This window comes from Condylostylus longicornis, unplaced genomic scaffold (genome assembly GCF_029603195.1).
Source record: "Condylostylus longicornis isolate FDR11 unplaced genomic scaffold, ASM2960319v2 ptg000179l, whole genome shotgun sequence".
NCBI lineage: Eukaryota > Metazoa > Arthropoda > Insecta > Diptera > Dolichopodidae > Condylostylus > Condylostylus longicornis.
In genome coordinates this window covers 481,008-506,038 of record NW_026578147.1, presented here as the reverse complement: position 1 = coordinate 506,038, position 25,031 = coordinate 481,008, and the positions used below count along the sequence as shown (strand labels likewise).

General features: G+C 29.2%; 1 protein-coding gene across 1 annotated transcript; it reads right to left on the bottom strand.

The window, feature by feature from the left end:
• Nucleotides 1–408: 408 nt before the first annotated feature.
• LOC129616317 (homeobox protein 3-like) lies at nt 409–2,671 on the bottom strand. Its single transcript, XM_055531925.1, has 5 exons — nt 2,522–2,671; nt 1,479–1,736; nt 1,096–1,319; nt 496–900; nt 409–433 (listed from the first exon to the last, which is right to left on the bottom strand). Exons 1-5 carry the CDS (start codon nt 2,669–2,671, stop codon nt 409–411), a joined length of 1,062 nt encoding a protein of 353 aa, XP_055387900.1.
• Nucleotides 2,672–25,031: the final 22,360 nt, after the last annotated feature.

Below are 25,031 nucleotides of genomic sequence, written 5' to 3'. Positions count from 1 at the left end.
CAGTTATTAAGAATTGCAGTAAAAACTATTGTAGCTTCTTTGGGCAATTTTTTAATACATATTGAAGGGATATTGTCAACGCCAGGAGATCTTACATTTTTTAGATTTTTAATATGATGAACTACTTCATCGACTGTTATAGAATTTTCAATGTCAAAAGTATTAATAGGATTATTATTAAAATTATGTAACGTTGTATTAATTGTGTATTGTAATTCAGAATTTTTAAAATTCAAGGTTTTATTATGTTTAGAATGGAAAACCTCTGCCAGAACATTGGCTTTTCCGTTCATTGTAATGTATTTATCATTATTTACTTTCAAAACAGGAATATTTCGATTTTTGTTTTTAATAATTTTGCACAAATTCCACATTGGTTTACTATTTGTGTCTAAGGAGTTTAGAGTCTTATTCCAACCTATATTTCTGTGTTCTAAAATTTTGTTTTTAATTAAACAATTGATATGTTTTAATTGAGCTTTGAATATTAATTGCCTGAATTTAATCCATTTTCTTCTAATAACATTTCTTGTATTAATTAGAGTTTGTATAGACGTAGGAAATGGTTTATTGAATGTCTTAATCGCCTTAGTAGGAACCGATATTTGATAGGTACTATCTAGTTCAATACATACAGGTAGATGGTCAGACGATAAATTATTAAGGGTTACCGGCTGTGTAAATAAATTAGAATTATTTGTAAGAAAAAGATCAATAACAGATGGCATACAAGTATCATTAGATGGGATGTATGTAGGATCTGGTGGGAAAAGGATACAAAAGTTGTCATCTCTAGTATTTAGATCATTCAAAATATTTCCCCAGCCATTAGCTCTATTACATCCCCAGAATCTATTTCTGGCTTTAAGGTCTCCCCCAATTAAATAATTTCTGCTTATCCTAGAAAATTTCAAAATGTCAGATTTGAACAAGTTTTTTAATTCTTTATTATCAGGGGATAATTTTCATTTCGTATAATTTTAGCCTTATTTCCGGGAAAATAAACTGACACAATTTTTAGAGGAATCTTGTCATCCAAGATAATTTCCACAACAATATTTTCTATGCATTTAGTTTCAATAGATTTTAATAAACTGTGAATAAATTAAGCGTTTTGAAATAATTATAGCTACTCCACCTCCCCTCGCGGAACCACGATCAACTCTGTATATGTGATAGTAATCATTGTTGATTTTATCTTTTGAAGTTAACCATGTTTCACTAATTAAGGCAATATCAACTTCATATGTTTTTAAGAAATTAAAAGTTTCAATTCTTTTTTTGTAGAATGATCTGGCATTCCATGTGACAATTTTAAGCTTTATATTTATATTATTCATATTTATGAAACAAAAAAAATTTGATGAGTTATGCTTAAAATTATAAGTATAAAAATAATTTCAAAAAATGAACTACAAAAATATGAATGTAATAAACATTCGATAATATGAGTTAATTTAAGACTTGTTTTATGATACATGATTATTATATAAATATTTTGTTGCTAATTCAGTAATAACACAAAATTGTTGTTGTTTATTAGTGCAGAGACTTAACTTGGACAGAATTTCATTTGTAAGATTTATAATTTCATCAAGTGTAATTAGGTTTTTATTATTACCTGAATTCATATTTGATTCTTTAGTATTTGTAATATTATTGATGTTAGTATTAGAATTACTTAAATTCAAATTAGGGTTACTATTAATGTTATTATCAATTTGTTGGAAATTCTTCTAGAATATATTAGGTTGTTGTTGATTTTTATTACCAAGAGTAACAGGAAATCGATATAAAATTTTTAGTTTTATTTGGACCGGCGGCCTTTTTAGTGCTGTTTCGTGCTCTCATGTTGACAAAAGCTTGTCTATTCGGACAAGTGTTTTCGGTAGAAAAATGTGCGCCTTTACAATTAGCGCATTTTTGTTTATTTTTATTTGGACAATTTGTTGAAAGATGATTTTCAGCGCAGTATGCACAGTAGGGCTTGATATGGCAATTTTTTGCACCATGGCCAAACTACTGGCAATTGTGGCGTTGTGTATATTTGTTTTGATTTTTTAGTTTGTAATTCCATTTAACCTTAGTGCGATTAATATAGCAAAAATTTGTTTTTAAGTCATGCATTTTAATACTTTTATTTTCAAAGTAAATTAAGTATAAAAATATTTGTTTATTATATAAATTGTTTGTGGTTATTTCCTTAACATCAATGTATTTTAAATCTAAGTTTTTTAAGGTTGATTTAAGTTCACTTGAGTCAGTTTTATCTAACCCAGACAAAATGATTTACAGTTTTTAAAATCACATTCACATTTTTCTGTTTTAAGTGTGTCACAAAGTAGTGTGTAATCTAATGTGCTTTTACAATAAATTTTTATATTTAAAGATATTGTTTTTATGTAATAATTGTTTATTTTAATTTCTTTCATTAAATTATGAACGAAATTAGTGTTGTTTTTAATTAAAGTTACTGGTGGTATGAATTTACTTTTTATAGATTTTTATTATTAGCATCTACTATTGGATTATTAGTATTTGCAATTGAATTATCATTATTTTCACTATCCATACCATCACAAATGCTAATTTGCATTAAAGGAGCATAATAATTAGTAGTGGGTACATCCAAATTTACTTTTCCTCGTTGTTTTTTAGAATTACTATCCATTTTTGCTGGTGATTCAGCATCGGAAAAAAGATGGGGCGTTCGTTTACGACTTATTTTTATATATTTTTCTATTTTTTCTGCTTGTTAAATTTACGATCGCTACACAATTACTCGCTACGAAGTCAAATAACGAACTGGATAAGGGATTTAAATATCAAAATATTATTAAAAAGCTCTACATTCACGAATATAACACACGAGGAAAAAAATAGAGGAATCTTTAACTAAAGTGAAATTTACTATAAAGTCCCAGACATCCTCTATGATGTATTCAAAGCAGTCGGTTCAATATACCTATGGGGATGATTCTAATGATAATAATCTAAGAACTAAGGGAAGTTAATATAATCGAATAATATTTGAAATACGTCATCACTAACATAATGAGCATAGATATGCTCGGCCATAGTCGAAATAATCCATATGCTTTTAACGAAGCTAAAATTTTTTCAAACAATTGGGTTTCAACCAAATTTGGATGGAGATTATGATATTCAAAATAAACAATTAATAAGCTTAAGATCCCCAATAAATAACAATGATACTGCTAAAAAAATATATGTAGATAATGGAATAGGGACTTTAAATGAAGCCTTTATGGAAGCATATTTTACTAAAAAATCAATGCAATTATAAGGAAGAAAAAGTGAGATAGATCAATATAATATATTGAACAGCTGCGACTTCAAAATAGATACATATATCGCGAATAGGATATAAATTAAATATTTTTTTAAATAAATGTGAGGATAATTTATTAGAGGAGCATTATAATAAATCAAAGGATCATTTTAAATTTTTACTGCAATTCAAAGACTCTACTCAGATATTTATAGAGGACCATGGATTCCATTATTCAATATGCCCATATTCTTCGCATTGTTCCGATTCTTTACCTGAAACTTGTCCGTGCTTTTCAGCTTAAAAAATAATGCTTATAATTCTAAAGCTAATGCGATTGTATGAAAAAATAAAAAAAAAATAAAATAAGAATTTATAATAAAAAATTTGTTTTAATTATTTATGGTTAAGATGAGTAAGAGAGCTGTTGTTGAAGAGTTGAATAAGCCATCAAAAAGAAAATTTCAAGGACGTGGAGTTATTATAAAAGTTATTATAAAATTATAATTATTCTACATAAAGCTCATTAAAGGCCTCTATTGTGGAACGTTTCAACCGAACTTTAATAGAAAAAATGTGGAAAGAATTCAACTTCAGTGGAAATTATAAATGGAAAGATATAACTGATATAATAGTTGACCAATACAATCTTACAAAGGATCGAACCATACAAAGACGTCCAGCAGATATAAATAAAAATAATGCTAATGAGTTGTTGTCAAGGCCAAGGGCATACAATCATATTAAGATTTCACAACGACGTAAATTCAAAATTGGTGACTCGGATAAGCAAGTTTAAACATGTTTTTGAAAAAGGTTATACACCCAACTGGACTTCCGAAATATTCAAGATAAGAAAAGTACAGATATTAGTAACATATTTATTGAAAGACTACAAAGGTAAACCAATTGAGGGTAGTTTCTATGAATATGAGCTGCTTAAATCTAAAGATAATGACGTTTATTTAGTAGAAAAAATTGTAAAAACTAAAAATGATAAAGTTTTGTAAAATAGCTTGGTTTTCCATCGATCTACAATTCTTGGAAAAATAAAACAGATTTAATTTTATTAAATCTGTTTTATTTAAAACTTCTTTTATTTCCAGCATATATTCAAAATACAATAAAAATTATTTGAAATTTAGCATATTCAATATACATTAAAAATTATTTGAAAATTAAAATATTTAAAAATATTTCCATATGGTAAGTTTGCTTTACCTTGCGTAAATCTAATATTGTATCTGCTGAAGACTGATAATCAGTATTGAAAGCGGTATATGTCTCCAACTCACCACTGCTTGTAAGTCTTTTAGCAACAGTTACGATGTACTCTTGACAATCAATTTTTAAAGTTTTTTCTTTATTATCATGATATAATATTACTTTGTAATAATTATCATTTCATAATATTGTAGAAAATCTGTTGACGTCATTTTTCAAGATCATACAGTATAGTATCGTATTAATTTTTATAATACAGTTTTAATAAAATTTCTTGTCTTTTATAAAACTTAAAAAAAACCGCAAAAATATTTTTTAAATTTTCTTATATCAAAAGTTTTCATTTTACATTTTTATGACAATTTCGCGGCTCCTCCTCCTCCAACTCCTAGAACCTGCTAAAACTCAACTGCCCCAACTCTTAGAACCTGCTACAACTCAACTGCCCCAACCTTTATAACCTGGCCCGAACCTCCTCTGGCTCTTAGAACCTGCTAAACTCGGCTCTTAGAACCCGCTAAAACTCGGCTCCTAGAACCCGCTACAACTCGGCTCTCAGAAGCTGCTACAACTCCGGCGCTTGCTTCTACAACGTGCTAAAACACAACACCTACTGCAACTCAACTTCATCATCATTTCAATTTCATAATACTCCTCCAAAATATCATCTTATTCAATCTCATAATACCAATTCTAATTACCAGCTGTCAAAATATTTTTAACGTCATCTGACAGGCCCAGACCCCGCATATCTATACTACTTTTTATTTATACCTAAACCTTTTTTTTATTTGAAAAATAGCATTTATATGTACGAACATATATTTGAATACAATTATTATTTTGTTTTTGCCTAAACCTTTTTGCGAACGAAAAATTTTAAAATGTTCAATTTTAAATTAATTCATATGTACGAGTACATGCATATATTTGAATAAAAATAATATTTTACTTGTGCCTAAACCTTTTCTTTACTTGAAAAATTTATTTCTGTAAATTTTTGCGAATTTTTCCAAAACTTTTATAATAATATTTATCTGTTATATATTAAAAAAAAAAATAAAACAAAAAATTTAAAGAAAATAAAAAAAATTTTTTTTAAAATAATCCAAAAAAAGGAAAACACGACAACATCTAGGTAAGCATCGATCCAATAACCTTCTTTTTATCAGACTGCCACGCTATCTACCAGGTTACACAGTATCTTGAATTTCCCCTTGTAATTCTATATTTTATTCATATTTGGTATAACTCTTCAAAAACCATCCTGTTTTACATTATATGTTGAAGAGTTGTACGAAATATGAATAAAATATAGAATTATAAAGGGAAACTTGTGGTACGGCATAGCCTGGTGGGTAGCGTGGTAGTCTGATAACCAGAAAAGCATTGGATCGATGCTTGCCTGAATATTGCCGTAGTTTTCTTTTTTGGGATTACTTTGAAAACTTTTTTTCTTTTATATTTTGTTTAAATTTTTTGTTTTATTTTTTTTAATATATAACAGATAAATACTATTATAAAAGTTTAAAGAAAATTTCCAAAAAAATATTCTTACCATAGTTTGGAAACATTCACAGTACATAAATATGTAATTATGTATATTTGTTTAAAGCTTCCTAACTAGTTTTTTTTAAGCTTTCTATATGAATTCAATAATATTCAAAACTATGGTTTGGCATATAGATATAAATTTTAAACACATACTCGTAATTATTAAATCATGGGGGATTATTAAATCATGGGATACAGAAATGAATTTTTCAAATAAAAAAAAGGTTAAACATAAATAAAATAATACTTTTATTCAAATATATGTATGTACATATCTATATATTAGAATTTAGGATTTTAGAGTTTTTCGCTCGAACATATGAGCGCATGTACATATAAATGTATTAGAATTGAACGTTTTGAAATTTTATATTGGAACAACTAGAAATTAAATTTTAAGTACAAACATGCATAATTATGAATGTATATCTATTTTTTTAAAACTGTGGGTGAAAATATAGAATTGAATTTTTCAAATAAAAAAAAGGCAAAAACAAAGTAAAAATTTTATTCATATATATGTATGTACATATGAATGTATTAGAATTTAGCATTTTACAGTTTTTCGGAGAAATAAATAATATTTGAAAATATTATTTATTTTTCTGTTTGTGTTTCTAATAATAACGTAAAACGTATCATTTTTTTCTTGGTTTGTGTTTCTAATTATATAAAGTATAAAAGAAAAATGTGCTTTTGTTGTTCAAAAATTTTTTCAGAAAATCTCAAAATAGAGCTATTTCAGGGCTAAAAAGTTCCAAAGTCAGATTTTTCTGGGACCCTAGGTATAGCACCTGAGAAGAAGCATATACATATAATGTAAAATAGGATGGTTTTTGAAGAGTTATACGAAATATAAATGAAATATAGAATTATAAAGGGAAATTGAAGGTACTGCGTAGCATGGTGGGTAGCGTTACAGTCTGATAGCCAGAAGCTTATTGGATCGATGCTTGCCTAGATATTGTCGTAATTTTTCAGGTAGTACAAAGCGAAACTCTACTAAGCGCCAAATTTACATTGTTCTAGGTATGTTAACTATAAGGTTACTAATGTCCTAAAAATTGGAAAGAGGTATCTACAGACATTTTTATAATATTCTGTAACACTTTCACTTAACTAAACAATACACATTGCGGTCGGTTATGTGTTGATCACATCCGATTTTTTTATATTATTTTCACAATTTTTTTTTTTTATTTTGTTTAAATTTTTTGTTTTATTTTTTTTAATATATACCAAATAAAAATTATTATAGTAATTTAAAGAAAATTTAATAGGTAATTATGAATTTATGCCTATTTTTTTAAAACTGTAGGTGAAGATATAGGATTGAATTTTTCAAATAAAGAAAAGGTTTAGGCAAAAACAAAATAATAATTGTATTCAAATATGTATACGTACATATGAATGTAATTTTTCAAATAAACAAAAAGGTTTAGGCAAAAACAAAAAAATAATTGTATTCAAATGCATGTATGTACATATGAATGTAATTTTTCATATAAAGAAAAGGTTTAGGCAAAAGCAAAATAATAATTTTATTCAAATGTGAATTGTAATACATGAGTGTATTACAATTTAGGATTTTAGAGTTGTTCCCTTGAACCATAAAAATTAAATTTTAAGTACATACGACCATAAATTGGGTATGTACATTTTTTTACAGCTTACTGACGAAACATAATGTTCAAAACAATAACAAATGAAGCATTAATATTCAGTTGCCACAAAACATCTGATGTCTTTGGTAAAAGCTGGCATTTATTTACGTTAAGCTTATTTCCATTTTTCGAATCAAAAATATCTGAGATCATTATATTTTCACATAATATTTATTTCCCGGTTTGTGTTTCTAATAATAATGTGAAACGTAATATTTATTTTTTTGTTTGCGTTTCTAATAATATAATGTATAAAAGAAAAACCTGCTTTCGTTATAGAAAAAATTTTTCCAGAAAAGCTGCTTCGGAGCTAAAAAGTTCCAATGTCAGATTTTTCTGGAACCCCAGAGGCAAAACCCTACCTAATGTCTTTTGCCCCATGCCTCTAGCCCTTCTAGAAGTACCCGTACTTTTTGTCTCCAGAGAAGTAGATATATATATATATATATATAACTAGTCGTGTGTGCTTGCATTGCAAGCCTTACAAGCAGTATGTCTGCAGTTTTGAAATTGTGTTCCATTCTGTGTGTGAGATATTTCAAGTTTACTTGTTTTTTCAAAAACACACACGCAATATGCATATAGAAATGTTTTTTCCTAATATTTTATAAGATAAAACTTAAAATACGAAGAGCTCTTAAAAATAATTACGAAAAAGTACATAAGTAAGCAATAAATTAGTTCGTTTGAGATGTAATATCTTTTGAGTAATGTATTTTAGAACCTCGCTTTGAGTTACTATGTCGTATAAAATTGTAAAATACCTTTGACTTTAAGCGATCAATTACTGTTTACGCATAAAATATTTCGCTACTAAAATCCATGCACATATATTATTTGGATTTTATAATACATGTGCATAAAACGCATGAGTGTATAATCAGTTAACACTAACACTAACGTATATAGGGTAATGCATATAACTTACAATTTCTAAGCAAAAAGTCTCAGGTTCGAACCCTGTAAAATGCGATTTGTCAGATGAACTTTTTTTTTATTGATAATTTTTCTACCGAATGTATTATGTATACAATAGGTAGGTGATGTGATGGCAACAAATTTCGGAAAGTAGGGAAGTGTAAGTAAACTATTTTTAGCAACTTGTCGGTCTGTCGGTTTGTGTGTGTATGCGTGTATCTCAAGTTCGGTTGAACCGATTTTGATGAAATTTTATACGTAAGTTTATCTCGACCATAGCACGGATTGATCAACTTTTGGAATATATTTGGCTTAGGGAACTGCACTTTTTAGCGGGCCTGTTTTACATTTTTGACCATTTTAAAGAAAATATTCAACCGAAGCAACTAGACGTTTACTACGGGCCAAATATACATTTTTGGGTATATAAAGAGAAATAATCAACCGATTTCATTGAAATAAAATATTAAATTTCAGTTTCTCGTCTACGGAACGAATTGATGGAATTTCTTGAAATTTAATATTTGAGTTCTGGTTGTAAACGAAACTAACTGGCGAGCATTTCAGGAAATTCGGATGGCACAAAACGAAACTCTACTAAGAGCCAAATTTACATTTTTCTAGATATGGTAACTATAAGCTTACTAATGTCCTAAAATTTGTGTAGAAGTATTTAACAGTGATTCTTATAATATTCTGTAACACATTCTATTTACTAGTAATTGGGATGTAGACATAACTACTAGAAAATCATTGCAACAATCATTGACACTGCAACAACAGACTGTACGCTGTGATATAGTAAAGGAAAACCAGAGCTGCTTCAAAATTAACTATGACCGAATATTAAGAAGGATGCCGTTTTATAAGCGAAATTGATTCGCTAAGAGGAATGTTAGTAGCTAAGACTATGTGGAACCAAATAAAGAAATATTTTGGTAAATAATTTGGAGTAAAAGAAACATACCTGAACTTGAAAAATAAAGTGGCCTATTAAATTATAAGTACAAATCACATACACAAAAACTAAGTGATAATAACCGTAATGAGATTAGTATATTGCAGGAACTCCTTTGTAAACTAAATGAAAATCATTCCTTTAACTATAACAGTATAAATACAAAAGGGTTAGAAAAAGAAGATTTTGTTACTTAAAATTTCATTTTTATTGTTAAGCGAAAAACTGTAAAATGCTAAATTCTAACACATTCATATGTACATACATATATTTGAATAAAGTTGTTATTTTGTTTTTGCCTAAACATTTTCTTTATTTGAAAAATTGCGTTCATATGTACATACATATTTTTGAGTACAATTATTATTTTGTTTTTGCCTAAACCTTTTTTTTATTAAAAAAATTATTTTTTTTTTATATGTTCACCCACAGTTTAAAAAAAAATAGGTATACATTCATAATTATGTATGTTTGTACTTAAAATTTTATTTCTAATTATTCGAACGAAAAATTTTAAAATGTTCAATTCTAATACATTCATATGTACATACATGTAATTGAATAAAAATATTATTTCATTTATATCCAAACCTTTTCTTTATTTGAAAAATTTATTTCTGTATGTTAATCCATATGACTTAACTTTAATCTCCTAAACTGCCTTTATTTGGAACTTCAATGTTGAAGTCAAGTGAAAATTGCTAACCATAGCATACCTATCATCGGTTGTTTTGATTGCTCCAGATAATATTCATCCAAATATGGTTTTCTGTGCATTTGGAGTGCCTTCTCGTTCTTTAACTAAACCTTGCAAAATTATATCTTAGAAAACAACCGCTCCCAATAAATCTTTTTTACCAGGATGGTAAAAGCTCGGATGGGCTAATTCTATATCACTTATATGATCCCAATTACAATTTGCTGTAGTGCGCGACACTAGTATTTGTACCAGTTTTCTCATTATACAGACTTCAACTTCAATTTCTCGTTCATTAACTAGCGATTTAACTTTGAAACTAGACCGTCGATTTATTTGAACGTGATTCTCATTGCCCAATCCTTGAATCTTAGAATTAACTTTTTCTTTATCCAAAGTTAAATTTTTCACTATTTTTTGCGTAAGAAAAAAGACTTGTGACCCCTGATCAACCAAAGCACACACTATATTTCTTTCCCGCTTGGACCGATTACTTCAACCAACACTTTGTGTTGTAACATTTGATTCGATATTTTATTGACGAAAAATTAGCATATATTGCCAAAATTATCATCAACAGCATTTCCTTATTATATGCGATTCCTTGCACATGACACAAGATAACTTACCCGAATTTGTTGAAATGAAAGCTCCACATGACTTAGTACCACATTTTTTCTGAAGTATGAAATCGATTTTCCAGGAACTATTTCAAATTTTCCCAAGTTTCCGGCCTCTTGTTCCCACAGCTGATTTTATTCACGTGGCAGCTTCTGTACTAGTAAATAAACTATAACAAGGTCCCAATTTCCAATATTAAGACCTAAATTGTGTAACGCCTGCTATGTCTCAGAGGTGATATCCATTAGTTTCATTGCATTGCAAAGAAGCTAATGGAATTGCATGAGCAAAGTTTCGTAGTAAGAAAAAAATATTAAAATATGTACCGAATATAATTTCGACAAAATGTGTAGATTTCATTTCAATAGTACACAAATAAATGTTATGCGTAATACATATGTTACAAAATGTAGCACTAGATCCAATATACTCTCGCAAACCACTTACATAAAAAAAAACGTAATTTTAATATTATGTCACTAAAATCAATATAACTCTCTATAACTTGCTGATTAAACGAATCCAATATGCCACGCAGTTTCAAATGTGTAGTTAACCACATTTAATGAAATATCTTCAAACACGTAATTATAAATTCAATAGAACTGTAATGGTGTTATATGTAGCAAATATATATCAAATAAATGTCTCAGCAATACTGATCCTCAAATTTTCAATGCGAAAAATAAATTTCATCTCAAATATACATATTACATACAAAATACTAATTTTAATTCAAAAATTGCTACACACCTAACAATGGTAGAAATTCCGAAAAATCAGAAGATCGTAAAACACAATTCCAATCTGAAAATTAGTTTCATCCGAACAAACATAATACTTACGGGCACCGTAAACATGTAACCGCAATGAAACCAGGATATACATATTCAAAAATTTTTACACACATAACAATGATACAAATTCCGAAAAATGTAAAGATCATAAAATACAATTCCAATCTGAAAATTAGTTCCATCCGAACACACATAATACTTCAGGGCACCGTAAACATGCAACCGCAATGAAACCAGGATATATTCTATAGCTATACTGAGAAAAAAAATGTGTGGATCCTGTGTAGCCTCAACTGCATACGAAACCGCAAAAATATCTCCACCTCGAAAATTCACTTAAAAATTAATTTAACCCTCTTCAACACAACTATTGTTGCATGACTTCAATTGTCGCAAATTTAAACGAACTAAATATGAAACTGTGTGACGAATATTATAATGAAAATTTGATGACTTACCGTTTTACCGATGGACTAGTAATAAAGTATATTTTTCTTGCATCATTCTTATAAAAATGAACCTGCAGTTTTGAGTTGTGATTTTATTTTCTTTTTTATGTACTTTTAGTTCAGTTTTACTTTTTACAAACTTTAATTTATACACCAAATTGTTGTTCCTATATTTTGCGCACCACTCATTAGGTTTTTTTTTGTCAGTAAAGCACCACTATTATTTTGCTTCTTCCTTTTTTTATTAATGTAGTCACTTTGATCTTTAATTCATAAATTGTTCTTTTTTTTTTAAATTAGTCAAAAAATTTGCAAAGTTTCAAGTTTTCTTCTCAACAAATTATCCAGCTCGAAAAGCCAAAAAAAAATGTTCCTAACTATTTTCAAAAATATGTTTTTTTAATATTCTTCAAAAAAAGTTAATTGGAAACAAACATTATTTCAAGAAAAAATTTGTTGGTAAAAAATATTTAAATTTGCCTCATTCTTTTCTCATTTTCTCACATCAAAAATTTCATTTAAGCTTTTCGTAAAAATTCGATTTTATACAAAATTATTGTGAATTATATTCAGACTAGGGGCCCCTGTGGTTTGCTTATAAGCAGCATTGTCTGTTGTAAAAACAGGATTGTGGCAATCAATTTTAAAATAAGTTTAGAAAAATTTGTACATATTATGGCATACATATGCAGGTATATAATTGTATATGCATAAATATCATATTGGTTTGAATACTAACAAATAAAAGTAATGGAAATATTTTTAATTTAATAAATTTTAAGATGTAATATGTGTCACTGTTAATTACATAGATATGATTAAAATTCAATTTAAGAATTAGTTAACAATTAAGAACGAAAAATTTCCTTATAAACAACTTTATCTGTTAAAATATTTCCATCATCGATTTTACCCTGTCGAACCGTATCTTTGACTTGAATTTTTAAAGAATTGGAGTCTATGGCTCTTGAACATGCTGTGTATAATTGCCCATGCGAAAAGCACGGCTGGGGAGATAGAGGCCATCCTTTTCAAAAGTTTGCCCTTGGGACTTATTTATAGTCATGGCATATGCAGACGGATGGGGAACTGGTGCCGAACAAAATTAAAAGGAAAGGAAATAGTACCTTTCACGTTAAACTTTAAAACCAAAGTGAATGTGAATTAATAAAAAATCAATGCCTCTTTTCTTTATACAGACCTGGCTTGGCTACTTACTCAATTGAAATTTCGCAAGCACACGAAGAATAATTGCCTTAGTACGTAACATTATTCGTGTTCTTATATCTCTCACAATTTTTAGTTTTATTTTTTTTAATTCCATTCCATGTTAAATACAACAACAAAAAATTATTTTACTCTTACTTAACTCATTTAAAATATTTCGCTTCCTTTTGCTTTTTATTTTTGTTTATGGTAGTAAAGCAAAAAAACAAAAAAAATATTACTACTCTTTTTTTATTCTCTTTCGCTTTTCATTTTTTGTTTTTGTTTTACAGTATGTATAATCAATTGAGTAATGTATGTACCCAGTATTCTCTTTTGCTATTTTCATTTCTTTGTTTTTGTTATTTATTAGATTATATGTATACCTGTTCATGAACTGGAAAAATCTTGTAAAATATAATATAGACTAGGGGCCCCTGTGGTTTGCTTATAAGCAGCATTATCTGTTGTAAAAACAGGATTGTGGCAATCAATTTTAAAATAAGTTTAGAAAAATATGGCATATGTACATATTATGGCAAACATATGCAGGTATATACTTGTATATGCATAAATATCATATTGGTTTGAATACTAATGATAAATGAAAGTAATGGAAATATTTTTAATATAATAAATTTTAAGATGTAATATGTGTCGTTGTTAATTACATAGATATGATTAAAATTCAAATTAAGAATTAGTTAACAATTAAGAACGAAAAATTTCCATATAAACAACGTTATCTAGATAAGTACGTAACGTAACGTTATTCGTGTTCTTATATCTCTCACAATTGTTAGTTTTATTTTTTTTAATTCCATTCCATGTTAAATACAACAACAAAAAATTATTTTACTCTTACTTAACTCATTTAAAATTTTTCGCTTCCTTTTGCTTTTTATTTTTGTAAAGCAAAAAAACAAAAAAAATATTACTACTCTTTTTTTATTCTCTTTCACTTTTCGCTTTTCGCTTTTCATTTTTTGTTTTTTTTTTACAGTATGTATAATCAATTGAGTAATGTATCTACCCAGTATTCTCTTTTGCTATTTTCGTTTTTTTGTTTTTGTTATTTATTAGATTATATGTATACCTGTTCATGAACTGGAAAAATCTTGTAAAATATAATATAGATATCTTGAAATAATAAATTCCAATATTTTCTAATTCACACATTATATTTTTGTTATAAAGTATTATTTCGTTTAAAAAAAATTTAAATATTAAAAATTTTACGTTTATAGAATATGATTTTATTAATCAAAACTCTTGCCTTGAAGAGAACTTAGTAATCAGAAAGAGTTTTATACTTTATTTAAATATTTTAACATGAATAAACAGACTATTGAAAGCTCTAAAAAATCACCGTAAGACCTTTAACTGACTCTTATTCCACCTTATTCACACAATAATTCTGCATAATACCGAATAAAAACCTAACGAAAGTTTGACATGAAACAAAATGTACTTTTTCGATACTAGAAAGCTTTCACACAAAAAAAGAGGAAATTGACAAGAGTGTCAGTTATCACATTTAAGTTCTTAGTTGATAAAAAAAATAAAAATGTAAAAGTAACATATAAAATGAGCTAAATATATAATAAATGAGCTAAATATAAATATATAATAAAAAGCGAATTAGTTTTACATATGTATGTAAAAGGTGTAAGTTGAGTTGCGGGCAAAATATTAGGAGTGAATATTTGTTCATAATAAAAACAAAAAATTGAGTCCAACTCAAAATACGCCACTTTAATCGTAAATTAAATACAAACCTATCGTCGGCTGAGTGCTATTTTGATCCATAGGCCACTTTCGTAATTTCTGACTTAAGACCACTTTCATAGGTTTCCGATTATGATCTTTCATATCCAAAATCGTTGGCGTATGCATCAAATTTTAATTTAAATTTTTCAAAAAATTTTTGAGTGCTATAATGACCTGTAATGACATCATTATGGGTCATTATAGTACTGACATGACAGTTACAGCAAACTTATTTAAACAATCCAATTTGGCTATTTACACAGTTTCAAAATTCTTTTTATCCGATAAATTATTTTTTAATTTATTCACCTTACTTGTTTTTTTCACATACTTATGTTAGCTAAACAAAAATTACTTTAAAAACTTCTTAAAAGCATTAGATCGCTTTGTGCTTATATTTCAAGGGGGGCTTACAAAGTATCGTGTAGAAATTTTACTATTGCTAAGTGTTTGTGAACTTTAACTTTTTGATCAGAAAATTGGGTATGGATCAAAATAGCATTAGGCCTTCTCTAACTAATTTGCTATAACTCTCGATTCCTTTGTCGAAATTGAACAAAACTTTATAAAAGAGCTCTTAAAATTATTACGAAACTACTAACAAAAATTTAAAAAATCCATTTAGTTTTTAAATAAAGCGTTGTTAAACTTAAACGCGATTTTCTCGATTCAAAAGTTATGGCGTATGGATCACAATAGCACCGACGATATATAACGTACAATGTCACATACATATAAAAAGGTTGCATAAAGGTGCAATAATATACATGTTTATAAATTGTAGATCAAAAGTTCATTGGATGATGGATAATATCAACCGTGTGGGATGGATGAATATGCACTTCTAAAAGCTAAATTTTAGCTTTTAGAAGTGGTCTCGTTTTTTTGCAAAAGAACTATTTCAATATTATATTAAAATTAATTTTATATTTTAATATTATATCAAGTAAATATAGACTGAAGAACAGTTTAACATTTTAACAGTCAGTTTAATGTTAAAAATTTTCTTAAAAACTAAGATCACATATCAGTTAAAAGCTAAAACTAAAAATATAATGTTCAATTTACATGCAAGCTTTATAACTAAGTTGCTCCGCAACTTGTGAGCTTAGGGCTTCGACTTGAAGTCTTTATTCTTCTCTGTTCATCGATAGTTCTTCTAGTTTATCCCACGAGATTCCGTATATCTTTAGTTCTTGCAGCACTGTTCTTCTCCATGTTGTTCTGCGTCTATCTTTTGGCCTCGACCCCGCTAGAGGATTCCAGCTCAGAGTGCATTCTTGTTATGCATTCTTCTTTTCTTAATGTATGACCAATCCATTTCCGTTTTCTTCGAGTTTATTTGTTGGTTGCCACAAATCTCTGTTCCTAATTCGGTTTGCTCTGTGCCTAATTCTGTTTGCAACTCGGCATATAATTCTTAGGTGTTTACTTATGAACACTTGCACATATTAATGTTGAATTTACACATAATTTGAATATCCTCAACTTGGTATGTCTAGATATTTGCGAGCTGTTCCATATGGAACGGAGTCTGCCGAAGGCTGTTCTAGCTTCATCTAGCCTATTCTGTACATCTTCATTAGTACCGCCGGTTGGCGTGATAATACTTCCTAGATAAGAAGTTAGGCGTGCATTCAATGGCTTTGACGTCTAGCTTAATTGGATTGTCATATGCAAGGTGAATGTACATTGCTTTGGTTTCATTGGTATTAATTTCTAGGCCAACATTTCGGGGTGCTAGCTGCAGGTGATTCAATTTGGACTACGCGTCTTTTTGATTGCTAAATATCAGACATATACCTGTTTCAATACTGCTTGCTTCCCTCAAGACATCATCTCATACTACCGTGAATAGTAGCGGCGAAAGGGGACATCCTTGTTTAACACCTGCGTTTGTTGTGAATGACTCACTTATGTTCCCATTACTGAAATACTGAAAGTTCTACAGACATGTTCATAATGATGTTGATTATTTTCCTTGGAACACTCCCTCTTTTCCCAAGCTTTCCATATTGCATTTCCGTGGATGGAGTCGAAAGCCTTTCTGAAATCAACAAATATGGGGCATAGAGGAATTCTCCATTCACGTGCAGGCAGAATGGACAACTCCAGGAAGTTTCTGTATGGGCGAAATTCAGCCTGTTCATCCCTAATCAGATCTGTATTGCATTTTGAAGCTTCCCTAGGCAGACCCTCATATCCGGCAGCTCTGTTGCTTTTCGGCTTTTGCATAGTATTTGTGGTTTCTAAAATTGTTGGGGTGAAGCTGCATATGTTATAGTTGTGTTCTGTAGTGCTAAGTTGACTATTGCTTCTTGGTTGATACTGTTTCTATTTGTATGTTGCTGGTCTCTTCGAAGTGCTCTTTCCATCTTTGGGTTTGCTCATTAATAATACCTGGGACTAGATCCCCGTAGCAACTTCTAACTGGTCGATTCATGTTGCAGGTTTTGTTTGTGAGTTTATTGATGTCTGTATACACAGTTTTCATGTCGGATTTATTTGCTGCAGTTTCTATTTCGCGGGTTATTCTACTTAGATGCCTTCGTTTGCTCATCTGCCTTAGAATTCTCCGGAACACCACTGTGTCCGGGGGCCTAAACCAAGTTTATTTCGGACTGCTTCGCTATCTTATTGAGAGACAACCTGCACTTCAAGATCATTCTGGATGTAGAGACCTCAAATTCCAAAGCCCTTATCGCGACATGGCTATCCGTAAAGGTACTTACGTTGTCGGCAGATATCACACTACCGCCAAGCCAGCACAGAAAGACTCTGACATCATGTTTAAAGTCATGTTTAACTGTAGTGGCATTTGTTCTTAGAACTGGGTCTCTGAGTTGCGCCAGTTTAATTCTTGCTGAGGGATCTTGTACGACATTATCTATGTTATTTCTTAATTTGATCTGAAGGTCTGCAGTTACTAATTCATGATCACTATTAATGTCTGCATCTGTTCATGTAATGTTGTATTCTTTATTGAATCACTCTGTATATGTGTATAGCAATTAGAACAAAACTTGTATTAGTAAAAATATAAATTATTTTTTCTCTTGGTAATTTTGAAATATTAAACCAATGCAATAATATTTATTTTTATCAATACTTACTTACGCATAATAAGTCATTGCAGTGTTATCATATTATTCCATACTTACGCATATGTAATAAATCAAAAGATTTTATTTTTTTAAAGTTTATTCTATACATATATTGCTATACAAGCTTCGTACACACATATTATACATATATATACATCGTTATACATATGTATACATCGTTGCACGTACAGGCATAGGGTATAATCGGACAGTAACCAAAAATGTGCAACTATGCAGCGTCGATGCAAAAATAAGTTTCTATGTCGATGTGATGTTGACATTTTTGGACATTTTCTAAATCATATGTTTTTTGACATTTATTTTGAAAAAGTTTTGTGTAAAAATATTAAAATTATTAACAGCTGAAAATCTATTAAAATTTTTTTTTTAATTTCAATCAAATTTTCGAGAATGTAATATAATGGAACATTTTAAAATATAGGGTCTTTCAAAAGTCACGCCTAGATGTTGTTTAAAAATAAAACATACAAAAATTTAGAATTTAGAATTTTTCATTTTTTTTATTAAATATGTAGCTCATTACAATTATATGTGAAAAATTACATCATTTAAATGTCCACCACGAGCACATCTACAGGCTGTCAGTCGAAAATCAAAATTTTCAAGGATTCGCTCACACATCATCACATGGAGTGCAGCAATCTCATTCCGTATGTTATGTTTCAGATTTGTAATTATTAATGGCTTGTTCACATAGACTTTACTTTTCAAAAAACGCCACAAAAAGTAGTCTAATGGAGTTAGATCGCGTGATCTAGGTGGTCAGTTTATGTCACCATTACGTGAAATTAATCAATTGGGAAACTTAGATCGCAATAATGCAATGTTTTCCTGTGTTGTGTGACTTGTGGCTCCATTCTGTTGAAAATATAGATGGTCTATGTCGATTCCTTCAAGCTCAGGCCACAAAAAATCTTCAATCATTTGCCTAACTCCTGAGAGCGTCGAGATATCGATGTTGAAGCTTATTCAGAAACACTTTGTGCTACGCAGCAATATTCTCAACAGAACGAACGGTTTTTAATCTGCCAGTTCTTTTTCTACCATCGACAAAAGCAGTTTCTTGAAAATTTTTCACCAACCTTTGAATTGTCGACTGATTCGGACGATTATATACACCAAAAATATCAGAAATTTTGCGATATGTTATTTTTAAAGATCAACCATTTTCATAATAAGTTTCAATAATTTTAACCGGTTGTTCTTTCGTGTAAGTGTGCATGGTTAAAATTGTACTTGTGTCTGCTTAAAGATGACATAAAAAAAAGATAGCGTTTAGAAAATATTCGTTACTGACATCTAGGCGTGACTTTTGAAGGACCCTTTATTAATACCGTGCATAAAGAAATAATTAACTTTATTAGTTATTAACTTCATTATTTACCTCTCAACTTCCATTTAAAGAACTTTGCATCAGTACAAAAACACAAAAAAATTGATGCACAGCTGATTTAATATGTTTGATTCACAATTTTGGACACCAAACTTTAAAATATTACCATATTGATGCATTTTCGTACATGATTTTTACATTATTACATATTGATGCTTCATCGATTACTTTCCGATTATATCCATAATTTATATGTACGTATATATACAGAAAATTAAAATAATTGTTCGTTAAAAATAATAAAACTTGAATAAAATGTAAACAAATGTTTTTAAATAATAAATTGTATAATATTATATATAACATTGTGCGTGCACTATGTATAATATACTAATACTGATTAATTTTTTTGTCAAAAATGATACATAAATGTCTTTTATTGATAATATATTGACACTCACTTCAAAATTCATTTTCAAAATATCTTAAAATAGTGCAAAAAATATTTGAATAATATTGAAATGATATTTCAATAATATTTCATAATAAAACCTGTTGTAAAAATATTTAAATTTGTTTAATTTAAAAACTAATTTCAAAAAAAAATTAAACAAATACAAAAATTAAATTTTTTTTAAAAAATTTTAAAAAATTGCTTTTTAATTTTTTTACAACTTATATACAAATGAATGCGAAAATCAAAATTTTCATAATATTTTACAATATTTTAAATGCAACTAAATTATCATTAAAATTATCAATTAAAGTAAAAAATCGTATGTACAAAAATGATATGCATATTCATACGTGACTGGGTTAATCGGAATTGTGTTGTATAACGACTTCAATTTGTGATCTCTTCATGTATTAAAAAATTTTTTAAAATTTTGTAAGGCGCCTTGGTTAGAATTTCAATTGATTTAATTTTTGAATTTTTAGATTTACTGGTTTATTTTTTGCCATCATGAGTGATCCTAATGTTGACAACACTTCCGATGACAGTGAATTTCAAGACAATCGTAGCGCTGACTCGAAAGAGAGAGTAAACAAATACTTTACATAATCTAGTATGCGAGTATAGCCCTTTATCACTCGCAGTCCAGATATTTGGTTTCTTCTTTTGAAAGCCACTTCAATACTTCAGACTTCATCAAGTTTCACAATGTGGTAAGTCATTGTCACAAGTATAATCGACTTACTTCGAAATCCTCCGGAAACTACAAATCTAAGACCCTCAAGGCCTGGTTAATTAAAAACCATGGACATTCCTATGAATTCCGATAAACAAATCAAACTCAAAGCCCAGGCATGAGCAGTGTTTTTTTCATCATAAATTCGATGATAGGCTCAACCGAGAAACTAAATTGTCGGTTTGAAGTTGAGGAGTACCAAGCTACGAAACTTCTTTCTGATTATTTCTCCTTGACCCTCCAATTAACACTGAATTCCTTATTGACACCGGTATTTATATATCTGTAGTTACTAAATATTAACCAAAACGCGAAAGCCAGTGGGGTCGTTCCAATCAATATGTTTGCTGCTAATGGTTCAAGAATAGTTACTTATGGAGTTGTGAAAAATACAGTATCTCTCGGTTTACGTAAAGAGTTTGGGTGCTGATTTTGTGGCGACGTTTGGCGTTTTGGTCGATTTTAAACGAAAACGTTTAATAGATGGTACAAAGTGGTCGAAGTGGGATACTCAAAGTGGTGGGATGGTAAAAAACAAATACAAAAAACAAAAAAACTATTATTTTAGTTATTTTTTAAAAAAATAACTAAACAAAATTTACCACACTTTGGAAGTAAACTAACGAGAATATTTATATTCAAAATTAAGTCAACTAAAAATTGAAACAAAAACTATGTAGTAACGAAAATTTCATTAATAGAAAAAAATTATACGTTACTATTTGAAATTGGTTAAAAAAAATTTAATTATAAAAACTTGTTAAAATTCATTAGAAAATTTTTTTAAATTTTAAAAAACATGTTCCGGAACGTATTTTTCTCTCCTATTAAGTAGTGGGATGGATTTCCAATTATTTAAAAGTACTGGGATGGCATTGCACTCCATCCCGCCTCACTTCGAGCACTAACTACAACCCAATTGTGACGGATTTGCCAAATAATCATAGCCTCTTCTTATCAAATAACCCTTATTGACATACAAGCAAATTTTTATCAATTCTAAAAGACCTCAAAACACTACTCGATGAACAAATTTGAACCATATTATTAACAACCAGTAACCGCCAAACCTAGACGTCTCATTCCTGAAAAATATGAGGCCGTTAAACACGAGTTCAAAACTCTGCTCGCGCAAGGTATCTTTAGGCAATGGAAAAGCAGCTGGTTATCGCCTTTGCATATAGTTCGTCTGAATTCCGTTACGGCTCCGAAAAAATACCGGGTGCCTCACATACAGGCTTTTTTTTGAATTTGACAAATCTATGCTTTCTGAACGTGACAAATCTATGCTTTCTGAAATCGATCTTCGAACACCTTTTCACCAGGTTTTAATAGACCAAAAACCGTTATTATTACCCTTTTCGGTCTTTATGAATTCTTAAGACTTGATATTGATTGTTTCAAGTTTATGATATATTTGTTTCGTTGGTAATATATCTGCAGCGTCAGAAAGCAAAGAGCACCATATCCAACATATTCGGTTAGTTTTCACACGTCTTTCGGAACATGGGTTGAAAATTAATCTACTAAGTGCACATTCCGCAAAGTTAAAGTTGAATTTCTTGGTAAAGGAATTGCGCCGATTTATCGAGATGGTCAATTTTTACAGAAGGTTCATACCACTCGCAATTGAGATTCAATATAAACTAAAGAAATTAATTCGGGGAAATATAAAAAATGATAAACAATGTTATGGACCGATGAGACTTCGAATGCATGTAAAGATTTTAAACACACGTCACACTTTGATATGGGTGCTACATTGTACCAGGTTGATAGCCATCATCTGGAACCGCTGCCATGTGTTCGCGTAAGTTTTTAAATGCAAAACAAAAGTACAGTACTTACTACCGCGAGCTTACTGCAATTTTCGGGGCAGTTAAATATTTAAAGTGGCATTTGGAAGATCGAAACTTTACAATCCTCACAAATTTTTTTTTTTTTTCCTTCTTCACTCCCAGAAGGAGCATAGGGCTAGTGCATGATATCATGCCCTAGTTTCATATAGTTATAGAGTTATCTAAGTAGGTGACTAGTCTACCGTAGTTTTATTTATATTAAATATTTCAGTTAATTAATATTTACTGTTTATTTTTCTTAGTCTTTAGTATCGAATATTATGAATATTTGAAAATTACTCGTATAATATTTATTAGTATTGTATGTTAAGCTATATAATATTGAATATAATTTTTATAGTGACCTGACTGGGGTTTGAACCCAAGACCCTTCGAATAAAGGGCCGGTGCCATAACCACTGCACCAATGGTCAGGTCCAAAATTACAAGCCGATAATTATAGCGTTTAATAAAAAATCGAAGAAGGCTTCAGCTTTCCAGTGTCTATGTCAGGTGTTCGGAGAATATTGTTCCGGATTCCTTGTCCCAACTCGAAAAAATCGAATTATAACCGAAAAGGGTAATTATAGCGCTTTAGTAGAAGACTAGAAATATGATGACGTTAAATCACATTTTGAAAAATGGCGATACTTCTTTAAAATGTTTAACTTCTAACCCGATTTTCCAAATGTGGAGGTTTATTGCGATATTTCTACTCAACTCACATGTCCCTTAGTTCCAAAAAAGCATTGAACCTGCATCATTTACAAATTCCACAAGCTTTCCCATTCTATGGCTTCTAATACATGAATGTTTTGTATGGCTGAACTATAAGAGAGATTGCCCTCAATTTGTAAGAACTGTTATACCCTGTCAGCGAGTAAAGTTGGACAGGCACATCGAATCCCCTATCATATCGTCTCGTGTTCCATCAAGTCGGTTCGGACACGTGAATATAGATCTTGTTGGACCATTGCCACCGTGGAACGGATTAAAGTATCTCTTAACTACAATAGACCGATTTTCAAGATGACTGGAGGCTTTACCGATTTTGGATATTTCGGCCGAAACCGTCGCCAGATATTTCATATATGACTGGCTCTACAGATTTCACTAAGAATCACGACTGACAGTGGACGACAGATCGAGTCGAAACTTTTTCCAAGTTGAATAATCTGCTGGGATTGAAACATTTAAGAGCTACCTCTTATCATCCCTAGAAGACTCGTGTTTTAAAGATGATTTGAAGCCCACGTAGGCCGAAATGGTTAACGATACAACACTAAGCTTACTTGGCGAATTGTTTGTCACTACACCGCTATTATATGACGCTATTTTTTACACATATGCGCATATACATTCGTATTTATTCATGTGTATGTAATTTTTTGGGAACTAGATTAGTAATAAATTTGCATTTGCTGGTAACGCGTCGTAAAAATTGAAAGTAATTTTTAAATAATTTAAAGTTTAGTGTTGTTGTGAAAGTATAATTTTTATAAAACTTAAAATAAAGTGTGTAAAATAATCATAAATTGAATCTTTGCAATTTTAATTTAAATATTTTGTTGTGGTGCAAAAAGTAAAAATTTAAAAGTGAAAATTTTGAAAATTGGAGTAAGTTATTCTATATTTTAAGTTGTAAGCTATTTTCAAGCCAATATAAATAATTAAGATAAAAAGTTATTAGCGACTGTCTTTTCGTAAATTAACAAGTTAAGGAACAATTATAAATTCTTATTTTTACTAAATCGAAAAAATTCAATTGTAGATTATTTCTCTTAAATAATCATTTAAGCGAAAATTTATTATTTTATCTCTAATGCAAAAGTATAAAATTAATAAAATTTCAGTCAGTATATACGTTAATTAATAAAATTTATTAAATAAAATGAAATTAAGTACAAAAAAGAATTCATAATTATTGCCCCTTTTATATAGTTTAATATCGTTCCAGTATATATATTACAGTTTAAATATAGTTTTGCAATATACATAAACAATACATATATACGCATTTGGTTGTATGGGTCTTTAGAAAAACTTTAGAAAACAAAGTTTTAAAGTAAAATTCCTTCCTTAATTTTTATGAATATAACACGTATAAAAATATTCATAAATTTTGTATCAAACCAAAATATTTTTACGTTTTTAAGCAGTTATTATGGCTTATTAAAGAATTAAAGTTAAGGTTTTTAAATTAATGAACTATTTATTACATATTTTATATTGCAAAATTAAAAGCAATTATTCTTTCAGGGAAACGTTTTGTGTACTTCTTCACTATGTTTCCTATAGAATTTTATAAATTGGTTTATAATATAGCATAATTTTTAATTGCAAGATGATTGGCATAATTTACCCTGATGTATTCATTAAATATAGTACATATTTC